This window comes from Terrapene carolina, unplaced genomic scaffold, assembly GCF_002925995.2.
Source record: "Terrapene carolina triunguis isolate 2854851 unplaced genomic scaffold, T_m_triunguis-2.0 Scaffold212, whole genome shotgun sequence".
Lineage (NCBI taxonomy): Eukaryota > Metazoa > Chordata > Testudines > Emydidae > Terrapene > Terrapene triunguis.
In genome coordinates this window covers 8,070,389-8,091,733 of record NW_020664563.1, presented here as the reverse complement: position 1 = coordinate 8,091,733, position 21,345 = coordinate 8,070,389, and the positions used below count along the sequence as shown (strand labels likewise).

Sequence of the window (21,345 nt, the reverse complement as noted above, 5' to 3'; positions counted from 1 at the left end):
AGAGCTACTGCCTAGATCACTCACTGCATAAAGGACTTAGAGGGCAACAAGATTTTTTTTTTAAATCAAGTGTAGTATCAAAGGGAAAGGCTCAGAAGTGGAACTGATATGATAGGTACAGAAAGGCACTGCCAAGTGCAAAACTGCCTCCTGTGGCTCTTTCAAGAGATGGGTTTCTGCTACTCCTCCAGAAAGGTGGCGATGCCGAATACTCTTAGCATAGTGGTCAGTTCTAGGACACCAGCAAGCTAGTGCTGCACTGGCAGCAATTCAGAGCAGACTGCACCCACCCTTAGAGGGACTGACTGAGGAAGAATTAAAAAGCTGTGTATGGCTATCTTAGCTAAACAGGAGTAGGTAAAGGGATTAACACCACCAAGGTGAAGCACTGGCATGCGTTACCTAGGGAGGTGGTGGAGTCTCCTTCCTTGGAGGTTTTTAAGGCCCGGCTTGACAAAGCCCCGGCTGGGATGATTTAGTTGGGAATTGGTCCTGCTTTGAGCAGGGGGTTGGACTAGATGACCTCCTGAGGTCCCTTCCAACCCTGATATTCTATGATTCTAAGGAGGTATTGAGCATAAGGAACAAAAGGGTGAAATTAAGGATAACTGAAGTTTTGCCTGTTGTTCAAAAGTTAAGTTCACAATACTGAGTTGTGGCAGTTTCCACCTCCTGCTTAAAACAGTAGAGGGAAACACCCAGCACTACCTGCCTTAGGGTATGTCTATACTTACCTCCGGGTCCGGCGGTAAGCAATCGATCTTCTGGGATCGATTTATCGCGTCTTGTCTAGACGTGATCGATCCTGGAAGTGCTCGCCATCGATGCCGGTACTCCTGCTCTGCGAGAGGAGTACGCGGAGTCGACGGGGGAGCCTGCCTGCCGCGTGTGGACCCGTGGTAAGTTCGAACTAAGATGGTTCGACTTCAGCTACGTTATTCACGGAGATGAAGTTGCATATCTTAGTTCGAAGTGGGGGGTTAGTGTGGACCAGCCCTAAGATAATCCAATACATCCTCCATCTCTGAAATCAAAGCACAGAGGGCCTTTCCAGCAGAGAAACTCCAAGGAGCAGCTGAAGGTTAGCAATATTATACCGACAGGAAAAGCCTAAATGCAAGGATGGCGCTAGTGCTCTTCCCCAGGGCACAGCTGCCTTGGCCCTCACCACCTCCATCTGCATACTTATTCAAAAGATGTAATTTAGAAGTTACTCTCATCTGCCTGAAATACAGACTGCAGGGTAAAACAACACGGACAAGGCCTCACTTGCAAAGACTGCAGCAGTGGTACCAAGGGACAGCTCCTTCTCTGAGAAAAGGGATCACAGGATTCAAGGGTCTGGGCTAAAGGCCACCTTTGGAGCAGAGGGGCCAGAATTTCCCACTTCAGCTGCTTTGTTCCTTTCCATTGCTCTTAAATGCTATAATGCTGCTTTAACTGTAGGCAGCAGGATGAGATCTTGCTGATAAATGTCAGTGATCCTGCTTTTATCTAGTTCAGCTAGCACTGCCTGCAGCAGAGGCTAAGCCCAACCCAGGAACCAAGAACTGGGTAGTGATGCTAGGCCAACACCACTGTAGGCACCAAGTGATGATCCTTGTGCCTGCAGCTCCCTATAGGGAAAGGAAGAAACATCTTCCTGGCTGGGACCTGGACACAACTCAACCTTTTCTACTCACCCGCCCAGAGGAGTCACTTGCTATTGGAGAGCAGATGCTCTGAGTGAGCATTCTGTCTGTACAGTCCTAGCACACAGATGGAGATGGACTAGGAGGCCCAGTTTGATTTCTCATGTGACAGGTCAGTTTACTGGACTTCTGTATATCCCAGTATGTAGAGTACAGGCTTTTTTTCCAATCCCCCTCTCTGTATTAGTGCCCAGGATTACTATAAAGAACTTTTACCCAAGATTTCAAGATGAAAACAATTAATTCCTTTGAATTTTAATTAGGAAAAAACTAGTTAAGTTAGAAATTAAGTTTATTATCCAAAATCACCTTCCCCCCCCCCCCAAAAAACCCCAACACTTCTACACCTTGGAGATTCTCCAGAAAGCTGTGAAGGGGGATGGAGGCTGGCTACTCACTGGAGACCCACTCAAGGTGCTGGACGGCTGAGTACAAAGTGTTCCCCACCAATCCGAGGAGTGCAGCCGAACCAACGGCCCCTCTGTTTCGCTTTCCAGGGTCTGTAGAAAGGGATGAGAGAGCACAAAGACTGAGCTAGCTCAGCAGCGCCATGTTGCTCAGCACTATCCCATGCTACAAGGAGGTTTAATACACGTTTAACAAGGTAGCACTGGGGGCAGTGGGGGTGCAGGGCAGGGCCCAGCTTGCTCCAGAGAAACTTTGTTCTCAGCTGCCTAGTTGGTTCATTTTTGAAAGGGAAGTCCAAAAGCTTTTATGGAACATGGCCATTTAAAAGCAAGTGGGTAAGACTGTTGCAGGCTGAAACCTCCATGCTCAGCCCTACAGATCCCTTAAGGTCTAAATCCTGAATTCAGGATTCCAAGCTTCCCCTGCTCCAGTTGGTGTAACTGACACCCCATGGAGCTGCATCATCAGTTACACATAGGGGGAACAGAACTTGGCGGGTAAATGGATGAGGGAATGACTTTCACATACAGGGTCAGGCTGTATTTCCCATCTGAGTCTGCAGTCTGTCACTGCTTTGGAGGCTTCTGACTTTTGTATTTCATTTTACACAAATGCTTTGTTTCTTTAACCCTATCACTTTATGACATGCTACTCAAGCCAGTTGCCCAAAGACCAATGGGGTTCCAGGGCTAGATTGCCAGGCTGTAGCACTCCACCCAGAATACCCCGCAGTGAGGAGACTGGGTCTGTAGGCTGCACACCTGAATAACTATACTTTGGAGAAAGTGAGCAGCAAATGAGCGACAGGGAATTTTAGCTCTTCTGCTTACTGAATGGTGTCCTTCCACTGTTCAGTGTTTGCACTGCTTTTTGGGGAATAATCATCTGTTTTCCCCATTATCATCCAAGTATTTATAGAAGCACCAGCACCATATTAGGTAGGTGCTGTAGACACAATTAAATAGTACAGATTTGGTCCAGAAGAGCATGCCTATCATGGATTGAGGGAAGAAGAGATAGTTGGTCAGGACTTAAAGGACTTGCTCTTTAAGGCAAAGGATGCCACTTGTGTGTGATGGGAGAAGGTAACAACACACACAAATCAATCTGTCTTTTCCCACTGTGGACAGAGTTTCTTTTCTTAGGAAGGGGGGACTTGTGCTGTAGTTCTAATTAGGATACTGTATCTTTGAGACTAACCTGCCTTCGCAAACTCAGAGAAGTGAACAAGGGACCAGGAACTAGAGTTCAGTCTCAGGGCGGAGCAATAGATACTATGGCACTGGGGGTAGCCATATTTAGCTCATCCTATCCCCAGAATAGAGCTCCTTTATACAGAAGGACAAGTGTATGCAGACTCTACAATGCCAAGTCTTTGCTGTCACCCCAACATGTGGGGCAAAGCCACCAGCCTCCCTTCAGTGGTACAGGAAGCCTTATTCACACACCCCCTCCCCCCACTGACTCGCAAGGCAACCTTCCACTGAAGAGGCTAGGTGGTCAGCACTGGAGACCCCATGTCTCAACTGGGGCCTCATCCTTTCAGTCTAAAGACTCACCTCCTGTGTAATAGCCATAGGCATAGAGGACTCTCCCAATGATCCAGGTGATGCCAAGCCCAACAGCAACGCGCTAGAGAAAAGCAGGAAAGAGTAAGTTTTTCTCAGCTGCAAAATCCTTAACATGCTCCTTTGGCCACAGAAACGGGTACTCTGCTTTATAAACAGTGACTATCAACATGGTAAGAAGTCAGCGTAGAGAAGGAATCTGCGTCTCTAATAATTCCCTCTCGTTAAGCTGTGGAGTCCTCACCCAGTCAGCAGCACCAGAAATCTGTGTCCCAGAGGAGCACAGAGTGGCAATGCAATGAAATATAGCATGTGGTGTGTATCAGTGACACGTTAACACCCCCAACCCCCGTCCCTCCCCCAGGGAGATACAGATGTCACATTATGTCATAAAATTGATCCTGGTGTCATCGATCTGTGGCATGTTCCCTCCTTCTTGTCCACCTCTCAACATCCCCAGTGACCAGCCAGGCCCATGGCCCCTCGTATAGTGTAACCCTAATTTACCAGATGGTGGACGTAAGAGTTTGGTTAACCAGCAACTGTTTTCTTCATATGCTCCAGATCTTTCCCCTCATTCAGTGTCCTAAGCACAGTGGAGAGAGTACTACCTGGTGCAGACTTGACAGCATTAAAGGGTCTATGGTAATTAGAAATGGCTAGTCCCTACAGCCACAAGTTGTTCTCTGCTCCAGGCTTGAGCCACCAGGTATGTTGAACAAAACCAACCACTTTCCGTAAGCTTCTGGAGTGGACCAGAGATAGGAACCCAGTAGAATTATCCTTCGCTTGTATATTGCAAGTAATCTCAGCAAATACAAACACACAAGAGTGGCACTTCCCCATTTGCAGACACTGCAAATTTCCACCTAACAGCCTAGTTCCTACTTCTCAGGCTGTGGTTCCAGTTTGCCAGACTAGGACCTCAGTTGAACCTGCCAGTGCTGCTGCCTCCAGTCCCTCTGCACCAGTGCTTGGCAAAGGACGGCAATTGGTTTAAGCAAAAAGTTTCAAATCTTGGCAAGTTTTTCATGAAAGTCGTCTGGATTTTGGAAGAAAAACCCAAACCTGAATGTTCCTCATTCCTTGTCCCCAGCCCTTTTTGCTAGCAGCAGTTTGAGAAACCAAAAATGTTTTTTCTATGGAAATTTTTCCAGGGAGATTTTCATTTCGATAAATGATTTTAAAAAAATAATTTTTTTGACAGAACAGTTTTGACCAGTGATCCTGTGCATGCAGCAGCCCACCATGAAGACTGGAGGGGCCTGAGGCTCACTAGGGGTTACAATGCACCCAGGCGAGCTGGAGGCAGCAGCAGCTCCAGTTGGCCCAGCACAGGTACATGATTCAAGTTGGGAGGCAGCAGCCTAATGTATGACGCGCTACACAGATCAGGAACCTGTCTTACAGAACAGTGTGTCTCAGCTGTGCAAGGTGATTGATGGCTCCCACCAGCACCTCCTGAGCAAGTACAATCATAGATCATAGAATATCAGGGTTGGAAGGGACCTCAGGAGGTCATCTAGTCCAACCCCCTGCTCAAAGCAGGACCAATCCCCAAAACATTCTTAGCAGGCCAATGCTCAAACCACTGAGCTATCCCTCTCCCCCGCTGCACAATGGGGCTAGAGTGGAGCATGCTGAAGATTGATCAGGCAGACTTTGCCTCCTCAGGAGATCTTAGCGCATTCTCCTGCACCCAACATGAAGGAAGGGGAGAGTAGGAACAATCTCTAATTCAATCATTTCAAACCTGGCCAGGGACATGACTCACCGGGTGGTAGACTCCGCCCATGGCTAGAAAGAACAGGAAGGAGGGATAAACTTCCAATCTGAAAACAGAAGACCAAGATTAGCATTTATGACACAACTTTTAAGAAGTTTTTTGTTTCAGTTGTTTTTAAAAAGATCTTTGTGGAAATCTAGACTATCAATCCCTGTCCACCTTCCCCCACACTTCCTAGAATTGGGCAACATATTTTAGGGAACACCCTCAGCCTGTATAGAGACCTAGAGAAAGGGACTGGACTACTCAGAAGAGGCCTCCAAGCCCAGGTTTTAGCTGCCTCTGCAAGAATGCTGTGACAACCACAGTGTTGTCAACACACACTGTGTGCAGAAATGGGTGCACAAACCCTTGGGAATCCTGAAGATCCCAGAACCACAGCCCAGGATCAGCAACACATTTGCTTACAAGGCCTGAAGTTCCCTTTTAAAGTCATTGCCAAATGCTAAGCCACTGTTTACTAGCGGGGGAATGCGAACACACCAGCCATGCTCGGTTTGAGAGCCAGGTCTCTCTGGGCTGGTGACCAACAGGCCAATCATTCTCTGGGAGAGTCAGGCAGTTGAACAAATGAGCCCATCAAAAGGCAAGGCACGACATACCCCACTGGAAACACAGAGCTTAGGATCTGTCCACATGGGCAAACTGCCAGGGCTGTGATATAACACGGTAGTCCCCACCCAGGTGGGGCCAGACCGTGACTGGAAATGAACCCCTGGATGAGGGCCTGTCTCACCTACTAAGCATTACGCTGCAGCAGAGCCTTACATTTTCTCAGAGCCCAATCCAGACAGATATAGACAAAGTGTTTAGCAGCAGCAAATGCTACACTCCAGGCATCGAGTACTTAATAACTTAAATCTTCAAGCCAGCACTCCGCACCGTCCATGATACTCACGTGTTCTGATGTGCACGCTGGATGCAGTTGAAGAGATGCCCATGTTCAGGGTCCGTGCTATACATGGTTGGATACTGTTAAAGACAACATAGTGTTAGCAAACACATGGAGCTCTGCGGCCTCTAACAACAACGTCACTCGCCGCTTCCTGCAGGGGCTGTTATTTCCCAGAGCACTCACCCAGGGCAAGCTGAATCTCTGCTTGTTTGGCAAGACCACCTGACTGCCTTGCGGGGTTTGGAGTCCACGTTGTGTCATGTTGCCCTCCTTCAAGAATGAGCTGTAGGCTGCACTTCAAACTCCTGGGCACATTGGCTGAACAGTGGCACGAAGTAAACCCTGGCCTCATGTCTCAGTGATCTTGCAAACGCTACTAGATGTGACACAAAATGGAGGATCTGTCCCCCCAGCTGCTACTTTAAGACTATCCTTTGGGACTTTCATCCGGGAGTGTCTACATTGGTTCTAATCCTGCGAAGCTCTCTCTTGCCATCTCCCAGCACTGAATTCATTGCCCATTGCTTCTACTCAGTCTACAACAAATGGGCATGAATGGAGATTCCCTTGCCTATACCGTGCTCACATGAAGCCCTGAGGATGGTCACGCCACATCGCAAAGCTAGCCCATAACCTTAAACAGAGACTCTCAAGTTGTGTGAAGGAACAGCCATCATGCATTGTCGGCAGGGGTGGAACCCAGAATCTGCAGTGTTGAGCTGTTCCCATTTGAACAAGAGGGGTAACTCCACTAGCTGGGAACTGCACTGAACTCTTCCTCTGTGGACCAGCCTCGAGAGAGGCGTGTAACACACTGAACGATGGGCTCCCCATACACAACACATCACAGCCGGCTTTTTATGTTCTGATCCAAATACCCCTGAACACCCCATTCTATGCACTCATGTGTAGGGAAAGAGCAGCAGTGGTGCACATAAAACCCAGCAGCCAGATGCCGCTGCAGCCTCTTACACATCCACTGACTGGCCCTCTCTTGGGGATGTTTAAGGGCTATACCAAACAGCTCCTCCACCCCTTCTCAAGTTTCTAGAATCACACCCTGGAGGAAGTTCCCAAAGTGCCAAAGCTGCTTCCAAGCACAGTAGGCTCCACATGCCAACGTCCTGACTCTCAGCGGCAGCTGTTAATAGTGGATTCCAAGATGAAGTTTAGTTTGCAAAAGGTCCTCTTTGCTATTGTTCCTCTTAAATGTCTCCCTTGAATTTTATACGCCCTCCTCACCTTTATTTTTAAATGCTCCTCTAAAATAATCTCACTTTCTCCTGCTCCAAATCCAAACTGGGTTTTTCCCAAAAGCAAGATCTACCCACCTAGTAGCAGGGAAAAGCATAAGTAGATAGGGCAGGGACTATATGGTTATTTGCTTGTCGCAGGTCTCTTAAGTTTCTCTGTTTCAGACACCCTTCATCAGCCCCCCACTTAGTCCCAAGCAACCGATCTGCCACATCGCTAGCTCCACAGATCTAGCTTTGGAGATCAGAGCACAGAAACACCAGCTCCCCACCCACCCACCCACACAGAGGCATATTGCCAGGCTAAAGAGTGGGGAAAACCTGTGTTTATGTGCAATATTCTAAGTTTTAGAGTACCGGAAAGTCTTGGGTTTTGCAGGTGCCTAGGTTGCGGGGTGAGGGTGAATAGAGCTAGAAGGTGCTGTAGAAGGGAGGTGGCTGCCTGTGCCTAAGGACAGGTTAGAACACATCAGCAGAGCTAGTCCCATCCTGTCTCCCCCAGCCTGAACTCTCAGCCCGTTGCTGCCAGTCCTACACCTCGCCTCTCCTGGGGAAAGAAACAAGGGTGCCTAGCAGCAGGAGACCTGGCACAGCGACCAAGAGGGGAAAAGGCTTCAAATGCATCTATGTGGGTATTGGAAGGAGACTGCTGCAACTGGGAGACAGAAGCAGAGACTGGGGCTGAGTCAACAACTCCCTTCCACTGATTTCAAATCTTAAGGGTAAGAATACCCACTGTGAGGGTTATTGCAAGCACCCCTCTAGGAGGATCATACAAACGATAAGGGAATAGCTAGCACTGTGGGGGCAAGCTAGCTAGGGCTCTGGCCCAGGCAATAATGGGGAATCACTGCACAGTTCTGAACTACTTCACCTCACTATTTTCTCCCATTTAGGACTGGCCTACACTAGAAAATTATATTGACCCAACTACGTTACTCAAGTGTTTGAAAAATCCACACCCCTGAGCAATGTAGTTAAGATGACTTATGTCCCTGTGTAGACAGTGCTAGGTCAATGGAAGAATTCTTCTGTTGACCTAGCTGCCACCTCTCAGGGAGGAGGATTACCTATGGTGATGGGAGAACTCATCTCATTGGCATAACTAGTGTCTACACTGAAGCGCTGCAGCTGCACTGCTATAGTGTTTCAAGTGTAGACAACCCAAAGAGTCAGTGATAATGTGACTGCTGCTATCTTGGCCAACATACCGGAGACTGAATCAGGGATTCCACAGCTATAAGGATGAGACTCTACAGCTTAAGGTGAAGAACCAGGCTCTCCAACTAAGAACTGTAACAGACCCATCAGACAGGGATGTATATGTAATACACATACAGTGACTAGTGGGTTACAACAATGTTTGCTGAGTGGACCACCACCTTGGATATGCTCCTCTGCAGAGAGCTCCTAGGACATGGTGAGGCATAAGGCTAAGAGCCAAACACTGGAGAAGTGCAGTATTCTCATGATATCCCCTACTGCAATGTTCCTTATGTACTAGGATCTAGACAAGACCAGATTCCCGTTCACCAAATTACTCACACAGAATGGGGACTAGTCCACGAAGTCTTGGGTTTCCCCTAATTGCCAGTGCTTCTGCCATACTAAGCCAGCTCATGAGATGCCTGGGCCTCTTTAATTCAAGATAGCCAGTGGAGGAGTTCTTGGTGCCTCAAGGGCAGTACCACCCACACTACAAGCTCACCTCCACCTTGTACTTCTTGCGTGCCTTCGCCACATTCACAGCAAGATGCGTTATCATGATAAAGCCGGCAACACCGGTCAGGACCACATAGCCGTATTCCTTGGAGAGAACCACCATCTTGACACTGTTGAGAGAGGAGCGTTTGATTACACTCTCAGGACAGGACTGAGAATCCACAAGAGACTATTAACCCCCACTGGTATGAAAAGTCCGGATTTACTGAACAAGGACTAATGTCCTTCCAGCATGGGGACCTGGCTGCTTGAGGGAAGTGACAAATCATGGAGCTTTCAACTCTAGACTGCTTGCTGAAATCCAGCCCAAGGAGTTAAGTACTATGTGAAATGAGTCAGGGTCTCTATGTCCAGTTCATATTAGGCAAGTATGTACAGCGTAACCTTCACCATCATAACTGTGTCTCCTCACTGACACTTTCAGTTGAGGGGCCATAGATGGATTGGGCCCTGGAGTCAGAGTGCCCCGTAAGTGGTTCTTTAGATCAAGATGAGGCAACCTTGGGTGGTGCATGCAATGAGAAAATGGGTTGAAGCTTGCCCCAGTACCTGTGCCTGGTCTGTGACTGTGGTCTGGTATACACTTCAGTTATATCAGCAGAACCTCTTCATTGAAAAAGTTATACTAGTAAAAGCCCTAGTGTGGATTCAGTTATACTGGTATAAAGGTGACATATTGGTATCATCACCTCCCGTCCCATACAAGAATAGCTATACTGCTATAACTGCATCCACATGGAAGGTTGTTGTTCTGCTTTAAGTGTACTGGTATAATTAGAGCAGTACAACTTTTAGGGTAGACAAGACCAGTGATGGGACAGCTCTCTCTTGAGGGGTCTAGCTGACACATTTTCAATAGCACTAAATTCACTTAATTGTTTAGAATAAGTCTTAATAGCAAATTTTTAAATTCGACTGTTGCAACTGTCCTAAATTCTAGATTAGGGCCCTTGTCCTCCTCCCACTGAAGTCAATGTCAGGACGTCTACTGACTTAAATGGGATGGTGTCACACCAGAAGACAACAGATACTGGTGACCTGAGTGGGGAGATGTTACAGGAGGTTTAACCCTAGACATAAAGCACTGTAGACGGCCTTCCAGAAGCCCTTTCATCCCAACGCTAGCTGTGGCCAAATGGTCACTGACACTGCACACAGCGTGGGGGCTAATGGGAGGCAGAGCAAAGTTGACAAATGTACCCATGTGAGTGAAAAGGGGAAACCATACTTCAGCCCAGCTAGCCATTGGCAAGCTGAGTAATGTTCTTCCTCCCAGCAGCTAGAGAACAGTGCGAGGGAGTGGGCTCAGATTCACAAGCACACAGCAGGCCTCCAGAAGCATCTAGTCTCTGGTATTTACCAATAGTTGCACATGCAACTCCACTGGCTAACAGGAGAAGACCTTGCAGAGCTGTTATACACAAACCATGTCTCCTCATACCCAACCCCTAGCCCTGAAAATGAGCTCTCTCAGTTCAGTTGCCTCTCTCCACCACTGGGACAAGGTTCTCTCCATTTACAGGGTCAAGTCAAACCTAACTGATCCTTTCCATCTGGTGACTCCACTGTGCAGTGAGGCCTCCTATCCTTCACTGCCACAGAACCAGAGCAGTCCTGAAAGAACATGTTACCTTAGGGAACTGGCACCTGCAGCCTACCATGGCTACGCTGCCAGCACTCCTGAGCAATGGAACTGAAATTCATAAGGGAGCAGGTTTAGTTTCACACTTACAAGGATAATTATAAACAGCATGGAAAGGAATGAGGTTATCAAGGACAATGGCTTAGACTTTGCACATGAAATCTTGCAGGTAGTTATTTTAAGCATTCATGAGAACATTGAAAATTAAAGCAGATTTAAGGCTGTGAGCACAAGCAGTACCCCTTTTTATTAAGTTACTACACTTCATTTAGACTATCGTAAATTTCACAAACACAACAGGTCAGCAAACTGAGGGTCAATTTTTATTATAAGCTGAATGCAGAACACCAACTACCAGTGGTGATCAGGAGCAGCATTTTTCTGCTCCGATACTCAGAAGGGATACTGCCCTCCACCCACAGACTTCATCTCTGCCTGTCACCTGGGTCCCTGGCAGGGGCTTTATTTGGGGCTACCCTGAGAACGTCTCACAGGCCGCTACTACTACAGAACACGACAGCGCCATTACACAAAGGCTTTCACCCACGGAAGCAGACACCCATGCTCCACCGAGGCTGGTTAGCCCACAAGTGAGATTTGAGGCCTTATGATTAGTATTGAAAAGACTTGCACTGCATAAGACCAGCCTGTCTGAATGACTGCCTGTCCCAGAGGCTGGAGCTGTGGAGTATAGGCAGAGCACTTCTGAAATGCCCTCTCCTTCCACAGGCACTAGGGCCATACTGCATGTAGCACTCTTAGGGTTTGTCTACACTACCACACGGGTTCGATCTGAGATACGCAACTTCAGCTGCGTGAATAGCGTAGTACTTAGATCTACTTACCCTGGCGTCCTCACTTTGGTAAGTCGACAGCTGACGCTCTCCCATCGACTCTGCTTGCGCTCCTCGTTCTGGTGGAGTACCGGAGTCGACAGGAGAGCACTCAGCGGTCAATTTATGGGGGCTATACTAGATGTGATAATCAACCCCCACTGGATCAATCGCTGCCTGCTGATCTGGCGGGTAGTGTAGACAAGCCCTTAGAAGAGACTCCAGAGGTTTCACTTGTGTTAATTGAGGGGTGCTTTACTGGCTGTGTTGGAGGAGCCCTGCCCCCATTTTTGTACCAGCTTTGGCTCAGTGAAACACCCAAATAAGTCACTAGTTAAGAATACTGTTTAAAGGGGAGTCACTTCTCAAACCTGCTAGGATCATCTGGGTATCTTTCACCTTATCAGTTCCCTGCTATCGCAAAGGTGTTGGGCACAGGCGATGCCTCAGTTTCTCCTATTCTCTGCCCGTTTCACACAACAGTTTAGTCTCCCGATGGACTAAAGTGCTTTGGTTTCACTATTGTCATTGTGCTTAACACGGGTATTTGGATGTAGTTTAAGGCCTGTGATATTCAGGTCAGACTAAATGTTTTAATGGCCCCTTCTATGAAACGATGAACCCACCACCTTGGGGCAGCATCCCTTCACGTTTCTGTAAAGTCAAAATTACCATCTCAATTTCAGCTCTATACTAAGACTCATTCATACAGGGCCCTTCACTAGAAAAGGGTCAGAGTCCAACAATCAAATGCAGCACCCCGACTAAGGAACTTTTAAAACTTACATTGGAAGATTAAAGCCCACTCAGCTTTCCAAATAGCTAACTAGATAGATCATAGGGCCTCGTGAAGCCAAACGACTCCCACTGAAGCCAGTGGGGCCATGTCTACGCTAGGGAATTTTACAGAAGAATTCCTGCTTGTTCCAACACTGGTTCAGCTGAACTGGTGTTAAGCACCATCATAAGCCCTAGTGTAGACAAGACTGCACTGTTTTTACCAGTGTCAAACCTGCTGAATGGGTAAAAATGGGTCTGGCTGCAGAGGCTTGTGTTTACACTATCACCTCTTCATCTGAACTGGTAGGATATATATTTTGTAAGGCTCCCCCTAAACAATGCTTCTGAATCTTTCCATTTACTTTAGTGGAAGTTGGTCGGAGCCCCATAGTTGGTCGTTTGTATGTTCCCTCTTGCAAGTATTCAGAGCAGAGGCTAACAACATTATAAGTCAATAATATACTTTAAAATCATACCAGGAGTGCACAAAGATTTTTTTAAAGTTAGAATGGTATGGTCCAGGTAATCAGGTTTTATTAAAAAAAACCATGTACAACAGCATTCTGCACTGATTATCTCCAAACACAGATTGGAAACATAGAACAAAAATCACAGAAATTGCTAGGAATAAAGGCATAACGTCTCCACATTAGGATTACTAGGCAGACACTGATGCGAACAGTTCACCAATATAGAGCAGTCTGGAACATCTGTAAACTGGGTGAGATCAAACAACATGCATTTTTATAGCCAAGTGCAAAGGCAGACATTTAAAAACAAAGAATGTAGGTAACACTTACAAGAAAGCACTGACTCTGAAAAGGACATGGGGATCATTGTAGCTACCAAACTGAATATGAGCTTTCAGAGCAATAGGGTGGCTAAGAAGGGCTAAACCGATACCTGCATGTATAAACAAGGGGATATACTGAATAGGAGCAGAGGGGGTGATATTATGTCTGTATAAGACACTGGTCAGAACATTACTGGAATACTTTGTCCAGTTCTGGTGTCCACACTTTAAAAAAATGTTGGAAACTTGGAGACAATGCAGAGAAGAGCTACAAAAAATTATTCTAGCTCTAGAGAACACAGAGATCGATTTAGCTTATCAAAGAGAAGGTTAAAAAGTAACTTGATCCTGGTCTGCAAACCCCTGCACAGGAAGAAATCAGATACTAGAGAGCTCTTTACTCTAGCAGGCAAAGGCCCAGCGAGTTCCAATGACTGGAAGTTGAAGTTAGATGTATATTCAAATTGGAAATGAGATGCAACATTTTAAACAGTGAGGGTGTAGTAGAGTGGTCATCAAGGGATTAATTGGGTTACTCAAAATATTATGGGTTGGAGCCCAAAATATTATGGGTTGTAATTAGTAATAACACATATTAGTTATCTAGACTGTTGGAGCCATGCTCCACCCCTCCCTTACTTCCTATTTAGTGTGCCCCCCTCCTGTTTGCATGTAGTTGAATATAGCAGCACTTTCCAAGCCTGAAATACTGTAAGTAAAATGTGTTTCTTGTGCACTGAGCAATTCCTTTACAGAAGAAGGTAATTAACCAGTGGAACAACTTACCAAAAGAAAGGGTATATTGCTCATCACTTTGAGTCTTTAGGTCAAGACCAGATGTCCAAGAACATATAGAGAAATCCATAAGTTACTGGTCTCAATACCACTCTCTTATATGGTAGGAAAGAATAATTCACTGCAGGAATGACTAGGTGAAATTCTAGGACCTGTGTTATGCAGAAGGCCAGGCTAGATGATAATTGTAGTGCCTTTGGGCCTGGATCTGTGAATCTATAATTTTGCAATATCAAAGACACTGGAAGTCAGTTTTATTTCATAACAAAATCAAAACACATATGAAGAAGATGAGATCAAAGGTAGCCAACTTTAAAAACTGCATATGGTAATTTAAGAGTATCATCAAATGAAAAACAGTAAGGAAATGGAAACATGCTTCCAAACTTCAAAGATAGTAGAAAAAAAATAATGAGAAAGTTACTTGTAAGCATGTCACTGAGTATGTTACAGGCGCATTGCTCACTAAACACATGTTAACCAGATAAATAGTCAAAAGGAATGACTAAGCAAGGAGTAAAAAAGTGTTCTAAGGAAGAGTCTGCAGACAACATCTGAAGACAAGTGTGGGAATACTGATAGCAACATAGAGACACTTTCACCTGATGCATGAAGTCTTACCTCTGCTTCACAGTGGCATAAGTCCATAGGTCACAAGAGAGTCTTAATGACCTTGGCATTGTAACACTGCTATAGATGTTGCAAGTTTGGCTTTTCATCCTGACTCAGCATTGCTGGAATAATTCTGCTAACTGAGCCAGGACTGAAGAAAACTTTGATAGGTTACCTCTGTGCACAGTCAATCATCAGTTTAGCAGTAATAGAATCGCAGTTACAGTGCAGTGAGCCAACTGATAACTTTTACAACCACATGGCATAGAACTACTCGGGGTTGAGTTAGCTGGAATGATCATGTTCAGTTGTAGCAAAGGCCAACACAATCATAGGTTATATCAAAGTCGATATTATAACAAACATTATATGCTTGTACAAGACTACACGGAGGTCACACCCAAGTACAGTAAAAGCAGGCAAAGGAATTCAACAGGACTCAACTTGATTCTTATTTTTATGACCTGCAGATACACTGTGTATTTCAGCACCCTTTGACCGCAACCACACAGACTCTGCTAACAAACTGAATGACGTGGGTCATGAGGCTGAATTCATTCCCCCTGAATTGCAAGTACTTAGGGCTTATCTACACAAAGAAGTTCTTCCAGAATAAGGTAAAGCGTGAATTTAAAAGCAACAACTATTCCAGACTAGTCAGCATGAGGAGTTATCCCAGAAGAGCTATAGCAGAATAGTTATTCTAGAATAGCCACGGCCAGTCAATTTCCCCAAGTAGACAAGACCTTAGAGACTTGAGACAACTTGAGCTCAAAGGATTGAAGAGGATGCAGACCACTACATATTCCAAGACTCAAAAGCTTGTAGCAGCTCAGAAGGCAACTAATAGTAATGAATAAAGAAACACACTCAATCTACATTGTAATTAGTAATCTAGACTGTAAACTCTGAGACAGAGCCTGAAGTTTGTCTGCACGTTTCTCAGCAAAGTGCACAGTGCGCTACTACTGGTGCTTTACAACCAGTTAAATATTTTGTCTCTCTAGGACCAACCCAGTAAAAATCTCACAGCACTTTACAAACATTAATGAATTCACATTAAACATTTCATTAGCTTGGAGATAAGATTATTCAAGAGCATTTCCTTTCAACACCATCACTACAAACCAAGGGGATCACTAGTTAAGGCCACAAGTATCCAGAGCAAACTCAGTGCACATGTATTACCAACTATACTTCACGTAACCCTCATAGGCTGTCAGCTTCACAACAGTCTCTAGCTTCCAACACATGGCCACCTACCATACTTGATTAACACTCACATGCACATCCTTCATTTCAGATGGGAAGGAATCATGCATTTGACTGAGGCATTTTCCTTCCAGGTAATAACACATAAAAAATGTTTGGATTGAGAGATATTGGAGAAGCAGGCTTGGGGGTCAGTTGTCCAGGCTGGAAGACTTGATGCCCGGAGAACTAAGGAAACGGTGAGATCACAAGCGCTAAGAGTGAAAGCTGAGTAACTGCAATAAGAAATCAAGATGGTTCAGAAGCCACTGGTTGATTTATTTTTGTTAAGTCCTATTTAACATGAATGACTAACATTTTTAATAAAGGAAGGCTTTGTAATAGCCAGCACCTCTACAGATTCTTTTAAAGTGTTAGGGCTCAATAACTGTCCTGGAGCTACGCTCTAAAACCATGGTAGATCACACTCAACATTCCTGATATTTCTATGGTAAAACAAGCAGTACATTTTAGAAACAAACCCCAACACATTCTTCAAGCCTTCTTTATATATCATAAGTAGCAAAAAAGAAAGGGGGGGGGGGGAGCACAAGCTCAATTTAATAAATGTCCATTGCAGGTCACCTTTAAGAGAGCTCCATGCATGCAGTTTTGGTTATTATTTAGGGTATGTCTAAACACACAATAATGTCTAAACACACAAAACCAAACAGGGCAGTGAGTTTCAGAGCCCGGGTCAACTGTCTGGGGCTCACATTACAGAGCTAAAAACAGCAGTGTAGATGTTCCCACTTGGGCTGGAATGCTGGCCTCTGAAACCCGGTGATGAGGAGGAGAGGCTCTCAGAGTTCAGGCTTCCAGACTTCACTCCAAATGGGAACGTCTACACTGTTATTTTTAGCCCCACAGCATGAGCCCAAGTCAACTGACCCAGGCTCTGAGACTTGCTGCCGTGGTTTTTTACTATGTAGACATACCCTCAAATTGAAGCCAATACAGACAGGGTACTTCTAGAACCATGCAGATCCTGACACAGAATGGCCTTGTAAATCTAGCAATAGATACAGGAATTAGGGCTAGTCTACACTTGCAGCGCTTTAACATGACTTGTGCGGTCGCGGCGCAGCACGGGGAGATAGCTCTCCCAATGCTTTAAAAAAAACCCACCTCCACGAGGGGCGCAGCTCCCAGCGCTGGGGCACTGTCTACACTGGTGCTTTACAGCCCTGAAACTTGCTGCGCTAAGGGGGGTGTTTTTTCACACCCCTGAGAGAGAAAGTTGCAGTGCTGTAAATTGCCAGTGTGGACAAGCCCAAAAGCTTCAACCAAAAAACTTCAAAAACAGACTTCAAAGAGAAACTGCAGAGCTACAATTTATTTCCAAATTTAACACCATTAATTTGGGCTTGAATAAGGACTGGGAGTGGCTGGCTCACTCAAAAGCAATTTTCCCTCTCTTGGTATTAACACCTCCTCATCAATTATTGGGAGTGGACCACATCCAACCTGATTGAATTGGCCCTGTCAACACTGGTTCTCCACTTGTAACTCCCTTCTCTTCATGTGTCAGTATATTTATACCTGCATCTGTAATTTTCACTCCATGCATCTGAAGAAATGGGTTTTTTACCCACGAAAGCTTATGCCTAAATAAATCTGTTAGCCTTTAAGGTGCCACTCGTTGTTTCTGTGGATACAGACTAACATGGCTACCCCTCTGATACTTGACACCATCCTAGCTGGGAAGCCTGAAAAGTTAGCTTTGTTTTGATTCTCAGGATGGACGTTCTTATATATCTGAATACTCCACTCCTTGTGAGCAATGTTCTAGTTCATAGGAACAAGAAGTTAGATGAACTCAGAGTGTGTGCCATGCCCACAACAAATCCAGTTCTCGGGGGTTTCTTGCAAGTAGGTCATCCAACAGTGATACTGGGTTAACAATCTTGCAGGCCTTTCTTCTTATGTTGTGTACATTTCAGGGTAGGTTCAAATTTGAGCTAATCAGTTTTGACAGCATCTCCTTCACTTGCAAGATCTGTGCAATAACCAATGCCTCAGATTAAAGCACAAACAGGTCTGAAATGAAAAAGGTACTGTCTGCAGCAAGTGGGACAAAAGGAGACAGACAACAGGATTCAGCATTTGCACAGAAAAGTGACATCTATCCCCCACCCTTGAGCAACCCCTCCATTGTTTCTGTGCCGCATTGGTACTGTGAAAGGAGATATAATGGAAACCCCAGTCAATGATGGGATTTTAAAATACGTCTTCTGGCTCCCTATTGGGTGTCCTCCCCCAGTTATCTGATGGGAGAGGACTGGCCCAGAAACTCAGGCCAGAGTCTAATCAGTAGAGTATTGTGTGATCCACTATGACAAAGAAAAGTGACCCCTAGATTGCTCTAGGGATGTGGAACAGGAAACTGACCAGGCACTGGTTTGTGTGAGCACTGGGCTTAGGAGTGGCTTGCAGGTCAAATGGGAGAAAGTGGTCCTACAGAGGCAACAGGGAGACAGGCACCTTGGAAGCCGGAAGCCGCAGGGGCCAGTGAGCCCAGCAGAGCTGTGGCAGGAGGACCCAGAGCAGACAGGGAAGTCACCAAGAAGTGGTGGCAGGCTAGGCAGGGACCAGAACAGCCTGCAGGAAGAGCCCACAGGCTTCACAGGGAACCAGGAATGAAAGAAGCTACACACTAGTGAAGTGCAGGGGAAACAGCCAGCCTGGGGAAGCCCAGCAGGAAGCAGCAGTGTGCAGGGCCTGAGCCTACACACAGACCTCTTGGGGAGTGTCATTAAGTGGAACAGCAGCTGGGGCAGAGGCACAGGGACACTGACAGAGCTAAACCAGGAGGAAGAGGACACGGAGGTGGCTGTAAGAGGACCGGCAACATCCCCTGGGCCAGGCCCCAGCCTCACCAAGCGCACTGAAGGGCCAAAGACAACTGTAACCTCTAAAAGAGAATGACTTTGACTTTACACAACACCCCAGCTACTAGGTCTAGAGATCCTAGGGGCTGGAAGATTATCCGTGTCCCCGCACCCACCGGCCTACACCCAGAGTTTGGGGGCAAGGGCCCCATGGCCTCTCCTCCCACCTGGGGGAAGTGGGGGAGCCCGGAGGCGCAGAGCCGCGGGGAAGGGGGGCTGCCGTCCCGTGCCTGCCGGCCCGCCCCCAGGGGCACAGAGGCGGGGACATGGGCCGGGCTGCCCGCCGCAGGCCGAGGCGCCAGGCCCGAGGGTGGCTCCCAGCCGGCGAAGGAGTCGCCCGGACTCACCCGCTGCCTTTGTCGCGCGGACACGATGCCGGGAGGTGGGGTCAGTCCGGGCCCGGCCAGGGACGGTCTGAGCCAGAGCCGCGTCCCGACCCGCCCCGGGCTCCGCCGAGCCACCGCCCCGAGGGCGGGCCCGCAGCGCCGCGCACACCCGCCCCCTGGCCCTCAGCCCGCCCCACCCCACCGTCGCCGTAGGGAGCCTCTGGGCGCTGCGGCCTCCCAACTCCGCGTTACGGAGAACCCTCACAGCGTCCCCATAACCACCGTGACACCCCACAACACCCCTTCTGACCGGGGGACACACCCCGCCCCCATAATCACTGTGATACCCACAACACCCCCTCTGCCTAGGGGGACTCACTGCACCCCCATAATCACCATGACACCCCACAACACCCTCTCTGACGGGGGGACAACACACAGCACCCCCATAATCACTGTGACACCACACATACACAACACCCTATGTAATCATTAGAATCATGGAAAATTAGGGTTAGAAGAGACCTCAGGAGGCAGGGCCAGCCCACAACATTTTGGCACCTGAGGCGGGGAGCTCAAATGATGCCCCCATGCTCCCTCGCTTGGGCCAAAACTTTGAAAGGTCTCAATTCTGCCTTCTTCCTGTTCTCCTCTCATGGTACTGCTCTGCTACCTACCCCAATAAAAGAGAACTAACAACTTAAAATGCCTTGTTCACTAATGTTAAGTAGTACTTAACTTTCAAACACCTGAACAGCAAATGTAACTTTTCTTGTCTGCATAGTAAACACAGTAGCGTAGTTGGGGGGGGGGCAGCGGCTGCTCCCCCACCGAGCACAAGTGGCACCTTTTTAATTTTTAAATTTTTACTCACCTGGCGGCGCTCCAGGTCTTTGGCGGTACTTCGGCGGCGGGCCCTTCACTAGCTCCGGGTGTTTTCAGCGGCACTGAAGGACCTGCCACCAAAATGCCGCCGAAGACCTGTGGAGTGAGTGAAGGTCGTGCCGCCGAAGACCCGGAGCGCTGCCTCGTCAGTAAAAGCGCCGCCAGGTGAGTAAAAGCACGGCAGCGGGTGGCGCCTTTTTTTCCCCGCTCCCCCTGTTCCCTCCACCTGGATACGCCACTGAGTAAACACTGGCATTTTTATCTGTTTGAATAATCAAAGTGGTGCTTTCCGTGCCTTCTTGGTTGCAAAGATTTGAACTGCTTCCTGAAGGTCTACAGTCTGGGCCAGCTCATGCTCTATTGAGATGGTTGCAAGGCCAACCTGCCTCTCCTGTGTCATTGTTAGGGTTACCATATGTCCGGGTTTCCCCGGACATGTCCGGCTTTTGGGTCTTTAAATAGCCGTCCGGGGGGAATTTGTAAAAAGCTAAAAATGTCCGGGATTTCCCCCTGGACGGCTATTTAAAGACCCAAAAGCGAGGACAGGGCAGCTGCGCTGGGGGAACCGCGGCAAGTCGGCGCCGCCGGCGCCACTCACCTTCCCTCCCTGGGCCCTGGGGCAGCGCGCAGCTGAGAGCTCCCGGCGCGGCGGCGCCAGCCCACGGGGCCCCCCGCCTGGCCGGCAGGAGCCTGCAGAGCACAGCCCTCCCCCTGCCCTGGCACACAGAGAGGCAGGGAGGTCTCACTCCCCTGCGTGCTGCAGCGTGGCAGGGCTTGTAGACTCCGGCAACAGGCAGCTGTCGCCGGGCAGAGAACCCCCCGCCCCTGCCCCCTCCCCTCGACCCGACCCGACCCTAGGAAGGGGCCAGAGGGACTGGGAGGGACCTGCCTGCTGCATGCTTCCTGGGAGCCGCTCCAGGTAAGCACTGCTGGGCTCACCTGGCCCCCTGGCAGGTCCCTCTGGGGGGGCTCCCCTCAGACCCACTGCCCTCAGGCCCCACCCTGACCCTGTTCCCTCAGCCTCCCCCGCAGTCCCCCCTGTTCCCCCCAACCTCAATCCACTGCCCTCAGCCCCCCTGACCCTGTTCCCTCAGCCTCCCCCGCAGTCCCCCCTGTGGCCCCCAACCTCAATCCACTGCCCTCAGCCCCCCTGACCCTGTTCCCTCTGCCTCCCCCACAGTCCCTCCCCTCCCCCCATCATCTCACCCGACCCA

At 47.9% G+C, this 21,345-nt stretch overlaps 1 protein-coding gene across 1 annotated transcript; it reads right to left on the bottom strand.

Annotated features, from left to right (window-relative positions):
• Positions 1–1,917: 1,917 nt before the first annotated feature.
• Positions 1,918–19,386, bottom strand: LOC113407501 (microsomal glutathione S-transferase 3-like). Its single transcript, XM_026656094.2, has 6 exons — positions 19,268–19,386; positions 9,310–9,433; positions 6,352–6,425; positions 5,442–5,499; positions 3,659–3,731; positions 1,918–2,191 (listed from the first exon to the last, which is right to left on the bottom strand). The coding sequence occupies exons 2-6, from the start codon at positions 9,424–9,426 to the stop codon at positions 2,082–2,084; spliced, it is 432 nt and encodes a 143-aa protein (XP_026511879.1). The 5' UTR covers positions 9,427–9,433; positions 19,268–19,386; the 3' UTR covers positions 1,918–2,081.
• Between the last annotated feature and the right edge of the window lie 1,959 nt (positions 19,387–21,345).